General features: G+C 39.4%; 1 protein-coding gene across 1 annotated transcript; it reads right to left on the reverse strand.

Moving 5' to 3' along the window:
- Positions 1–245: 245 nt before the first annotated feature.
- Positions 246–4,488, reverse strand: LOC142089825 (killer cell lectin-like receptor subfamily F member 1). Its single transcript, XM_075166877.1, has 5 exons — positions 4,391–4,488; positions 3,064–3,195; positions 2,324–2,475; positions 1,293–1,408; positions 246–832 (listed from the first exon to the last, which is right to left on the reverse strand). The coding sequence occupies exons 2-5, from the start codon at positions 3,173–3,175 to the stop codon at positions 703–705; spliced, it is 510 nt and encodes a 169-aa protein (XP_075022978.1). The 5' UTR covers positions 3,176–3,195; positions 4,391–4,488; the 3' UTR covers positions 246–702.
- Positions 4,489–6,212: the final 1,724 nt, after the last annotated feature.

The following is a 6,212-nucleotide window of genomic DNA, read 5'->3' on the forward strand; positions in this document are numbered from 1 at the left end:
GTAAAAAGTGTCTGCGAAGTGGACTAACAAAAGGAGGGCTTAGAGCCCTTTAGCCCCATAAATATGATTTTGCCATTTCTAGCATGTTAATAGAACAAAGACATCATATCAGGCAATTAAATCTCACACCCAAATTGAAGAGGTATTTATGGTTTTTTTACGTGCCAAATTCTATAACACTGAATGATGTACAGGAAATTAAACTTTTTCGAAAAAATACTTTCTCTTGTGTAGAGCTATGCTGTCTTCCCACATTGGACCTCCAGTGATGAGATTTGCAGGCTTATTTAAGTGCATAGCACTAATTATCACCTCTTCATCTGAAGTAAGTAGCAACAGCAACCTTTTGCATGCTCTATGATCTAGTTGCCAGGCTGGTAAAAAAACCTTCATTTTACCTGTGGTTTACACAACTCTTAGACTCTATAAGCTACTTAAAGTCAGTAAGCTGCTTATTTTAATAGCTCTAAGGGGCAGTGCATCAGCATGCACAAAGACACATAGATTTTATACCTTCATTCTCAAAAGAAAAGACACACAAGCCTGAAATCTTCCTGGACTTTAATCACAAATATAATCACAATGCATTGATTCACTCACAATTCCGGTCAACAATTTCCCCTTAATTTTACATCAGATATCCTACCACTGTAAAGTGGTGTAAACCTTCAAAGACCCTATTCACTTTCACTTTACAATATCTTAGATATCCAGAAGGACTGCACTCCTCTTGCAGATCCACTTGTATAGGGAGTGGCAGTTATCAGCATGCATTTCTGTCAACTTATAGGCAGCACATTTTTCTTCATTCTTCCTTCCTTTTATTGTAAAACTGCAAGAGCCAAACAACACACAGATATGAAGATCATTGAAAAAATTTGTTTGCATATACAAAGAGTGAAACCACAAAGACTGGATATTTTTGTCTTTATGTTGTAATTCTTTTGATTCCCTGACATACAGACAGGTTTTATTTGTTTAGTAGGCTTCACCCTTTCTCTGTTTCCTTACTTGTTATGCAGCTGGAAGTAAAAAGCTTACACAGCATAGGCACCTCCTAATAAAATTAGTTCCTTTTCAGAGAGCTGTCAAGGAATTTCACTTTTCAACTGCATGTTTTGATCAGAATTCTGTATTGAGAAAAATCAGAATAGGCTGAGCTGCCTAACTGGAGTATGGGCCCTGATATCTTACTACTACTTTCTCATGGTCTAATGGCTGAACAGCCTGGGCACAGTGAGTGGAGAAGAGGTCACGGAAGCCAGCACAGATTCACTCCAGAATGAACCTACCTGCGCCCTGGATGTTTGGGATCATTGAGCCATATCCATCTTCCTTCCTCCTCATCAAAGCTTAATCCAGTCCAAACAAAGCCAATGTCTTTATCCTTTAGTTTGTTCAAGAAATCCTAGAAAGAGGTATGTCTTTGAACTCTCATAATAATGACACTTCATAGAACTCCAGCATAGTGGTATAGCATACGCCAGTATAGTGGTAACTAATATTTTAAAAACAGCAAGGCTTTCATGCCCAAAAGATTCTAGAGAATGTTTCCAAGAAATTGAGAAGAAAAAAAACCACATGGAAATTAGTTCAGATTCTCAACTACACCCAGTTCTATGACTAACGATGGTAAATGGAGCAAATAAGGAGCTAACCTTTGGCTCCTTGCTGGACCCAGGCCCATTCCACTAGCACATTTTAGATGAGGATCAGGCTAATCTGAATTATGGGAGTTGAAGCTACCTCCTCTTTTCCCCCCCTACAAGGAATGGAAGTGATCATTTTGGCAGCTCACCCACCTGGGTGCTCTAGAAGTGACTGTCTGAACCTGGTCACCCTTAAGCAAAACCAGTACCACAAAAGAGACACTCTGCAGGTTAGGATTTGGTCCACAGAACTGTTCCTTCTATTGCCACAGATCCAGTACTGACATTTAAAAACGTACAAAGTACAGAGAAACAGCTCCATCCCCCAAAAGAAAGGCAGCAGCCTTTACATCAGCTAAGTTCTGAACAGGTTTGATTTGGAATAAAACATGCAAAAATCCTTCAAATACCAGCTGCTTCTTGCTGGAGATAATCTCTAGGCATATCATTGCATCTATTTAAATGAAGCATAGGCTACTGGTCTTTTTGACACAAATGTTTCTTAACATGCAGAAGCCAATCAGCAGTGCACTTACCACTGACAATGCCTTTTATGAGCGTATCCGGATTAGAAATGGCTTCTAAAAATACATGGAAAGCTGTAGTTTGATATGTGGATTCACAAAGTATAAGTAAAAAGAATATTTGAACCACAGAGCGCCTTACAAGCTTACCATTTCAGTCTCATCCTCTATAATCAGGAGCTGAGATTTTTTTCCGGAGCAATACTTTCTACTATTCTCCCAGGTGTCACGAGTTTCTGAGTAGAAATAACATCTCCCATAATGCAGCTTCCAGCCAATGGGGCAGAGTTCACATCTGGAGTCTGTGAAGAGTTTGGGGTCAAGGGATTTTGTCACTTCTTTTTTTTTTACAACTGATATCATTATTATTGGCTTCTGCTTTTTATGGGGCTTTTGAATAAGAGAGTAAGAGGCTTTAAACCAGGAGTGGGGCAGAAATTGTGATGGTATAGCTCGTTTTAAGAAAGCACGTGTCCCTGCTTTACAGTAGTAATAAGGTAGTCATTCTTTGATTAGGGATGACTCTGTGCCTTTACATATTTCAGAACTTTAGATAATTGTACTAAATATTTTACATAATAATTGAGGTAAAAGCCATGGATAAAACCCCAGCTCTGCTGAAATCACTGGGAGTAGCACAATTCAATGGCATCCATGGAGAAATAACAAAGATCTTCAGTAACACTGCCCCACTTTTATTTTTTGCTTAAACTAAAAATTTTCAAGGATGGAACTCTAAAATAGATCACTTTATACATCTTTATCAATATAAACATGCTTATTCTGGTATCTAAAGGTCAATTCCTTTGTGCAGGTGTTTATTTTTATATTAATTTTTTCAAGAGCTTCGAACCATTTATGTTACTATGAGCGAGACTGTATTTCCTTACCGTTTGTATGCATGCATAAGCTTTCCTTTAACACAGTCAGTAAGCTGTTTTCATGAAGATCTTCCTCAAAGATACTGTCACTTTCAGAAAGATTTTCTCTGGGCTTCCACATGTCACTTGATAGCAAGTCACCTGGACAAGAATCTCCAACATTTTAATGTAAAGCTCACAAGTGAACTGTAGAGCAACCCCAATGTATTCTTTTGTGGATAATAATAGGAGCTTTAAGTGGAAACTCAGATTGCTCGTTTGTCCTTCCAGCTCTCCTGTAAATGGTGGCTGGAGAGTTGAGCATCTATTAAACAAATACATGAGGTGACTGACTTCACAAAGCCAGTGTAGAGTCCATTATTATCATGCTGTTGACAACATGGTATGAACAGGTGTCTTTCAAATAACACGGTTGTGCCTCTGATTTTCCAGTTCCTGAAATTTGTATTGAACTTATTTCAGAAAAGAATGGGTTGATATGAAAGGGCAGGACTTGCATCCAGAGAAAGGGAGAACATCTGACTCTGCAGGATACTTATGCCCAGAATTGCTTCTGAATTCTTATTTTCTCCTGGGTTCTCAAGTGATTTTGATGTGCAAAGTGATTTTGATGTCCAGAAGTAGGCTGGACATTTGGACAACCAGGCCAAGATTTTCTAAAGGAGGAAACTAAAATTAGATTGCTTGATCAATATTCAGATGCTTGTTGATGGCAACCTAAAAACTTTTTCAACTTGCTTGGCCAGGGCAACTGCAACCACTTCTCTCTGATCTCTAAGTTTAGGTGCTCAGGGATAATGGCGCACATCTGTGCTGGATAGGTAAGCTCTGTACACACATGATCAATGCTGGCCATGACCCAGTGCTTATGCACAAATTCTGTGGCCAGTGCAAAGGCCAGTTTTATAAACTCAGAGGCGCACCTTTTTATTTCATTACTAAAAGAGTTTTTCCAAACTGATGGATGGATGGATTCTTTGGCTAGAAACCTTGGTGGTTTGTTCTGTTTTGGAAAGGAAGAGGAAGGACTCTCAGATTGGGTGACAGGAAAGTGAGAAAGACTCCAGCCCTCTTCATACCCTCCAAACATTCAACTGTGCTCTGAAAGCCACTGACTTTCTGCAGATCCACAGCCCCAAAATGCCGGTGACTCCCTCTCACCTTCATCAGAAACACAATAGTAGAAAGCATGAGTGGTCTTGTCACCTTATCAAAAAAGTTTGTTTGCAAAACTTGTTTAAGTTAAGGATTAATACCTGTCAATTTCAATTACAGGTATTAAAGCAAAACATGCATTGACAAGAATTAAAGTAAAACATTTCACCTGGTCACTCACATTGCTGAATTAATGTGATCACAGCTCCCAGAAATACAACATTCAGAAATCCTGAGAAAGCAGCAACATACCGCAAGCCTGAAGAATTAGACGGAACTTCTGCAAGAAATAAGAGGGTTTTACAAACACAGCATGAGATGCTACCCAGTACGTAAATCTGGGTTTCCCTAGACACCTTTCAGACAGAATGCCCAGCACTGTCACTTTGCCATGTGCTTTGTCACAGTTGCTTTTTCCCTTCTAGTTGCCTCCAGCATATCAAGTGGTTCTTGCGTTTAATAAACTTTCATTTATGAAAACTTTCTGTGGGCTTGTATTTTCTCATGCTGTCTTCACTGTTTGCCACTTCATTTGAGGTTTTGAGTGGCACAGCTACTGAACAGTTTCTGCTTCTTCGTAGCAGGGGGATGTCACTTGCAGATATCATGAAGGCTGTTAGGTGTCACAGCAAGCACTCAACATACATTGCTAAAGAAAACCTCACAAACTTAGTGAAAAAGAACTGAATTTTCTAACAGCTGCAAAGAAAGAGATGTATATAACATGTAACAACAAAAATGAGGTTCTAGGGCTATGAACACCAACACTATCAATCAAGAAAGGGCCAGTAGCTTCTCTGAAAATTAGCAATTAGTAATTAGTCCTGTAACTCCCGGACCCACTAGTTTTATCACATGTACACTGGATGCCACATCAAAGGCCTTTATAAAAGTCCACCTTATAATTTGGAGATCTTTTTTTTTATTGAGTCCTTGATGTTCAGACAATCCCAACTGGAAAATTACTACAAAATGTTTAAAAAATTAAGTAGCAGTGCATTAAACAGGGCTTCTTTGGAGACTGGATGCTTGATTAAGGTCAGTGAATAGAGATGCAAAAACGAGCTTCCTCACAACTCAGAAAAACCTACTTTTAACTAGAATCAGAGAAGCCTGGAAATGCACAGTCATGGTGAATCTTCCTTCTCAATATTACCCAACAATCTTAAAATTTATTCTTGTAGGACTGTCACACTCCTGCCATGCCACTTCCTAGTGAAACCCACTGCTCTGTTTGCTCACTCACTGTATTTCAGGATTTCTACATGTCTTGACATAGAATCACAGAACGATGTAGGCTGGAAGGAATCTCAGAAGGCCATCTAGTCCAGACTCCTCCTTAAGGCAGCCCAGGTTAGAGTGGGTTTCTCAAGGCTTTGTCCAGCCAATTTCTAAATATTTCCAAAGATGGGGATTCCACAGCCTTTCCAGGTTCCTGTCCTAGTGTTTGACCACCACCATGGTAAGAAAAATTTTCTTGTATCAAATTGTAATTTTCCATGTTCCAACTTGTGTCTTTCAATGTGCACCTTCAAGAAGAGTTTGGTTCTGTCTTCTCTACATCCTCCCATTCGGTAGTTAAAGAGAAGAGAAAGATTTCCTTCAGCCTTCTCTTCTTAGGGCTGCACAAAGCCAATTGTCTCAGCCTCTCCTCCTGTGTCACTTCTCCAGCTCACTATCTCAGGAGCCCTCCGTTGGACTCATTTCAGTAGGTTGTCAGTGTGCTCTTGGAAGGGGTAGTGCTATAGTTACTGTAGGCTGCAATACAGCAAAGATTTTTAAAATAACTGAGGCATAAAAGATGCTCTATGATGCCTCAAAGGATGCCTTGGAGCAAGGAGGAGAACAGCTAGAAATTGCGTAGCTTTGCAGGAAATGTCATGTTAATTTTTCTTCCTAGCTTTCTAACATTAGTGTTTGCAGGAAAATCTTTGTGAATGCTCTTCTAGAAAGACCAAAGACTCTTCACTTTGTCCAAACTTAACTTAATGGGAAAAAAAGAT

This window comes from Calonectris borealis, chromosome 1, assembly GCF_964195595.1.
Source record: "Calonectris borealis chromosome 1, bCalBor7.hap1.2, whole genome shotgun sequence".
In the NCBI taxonomy this organism is placed as follows: domain Eukaryota; kingdom Metazoa; phylum Chordata; class Aves; order Procellariiformes; family Procellariidae; genus Calonectris; species Calonectris borealis.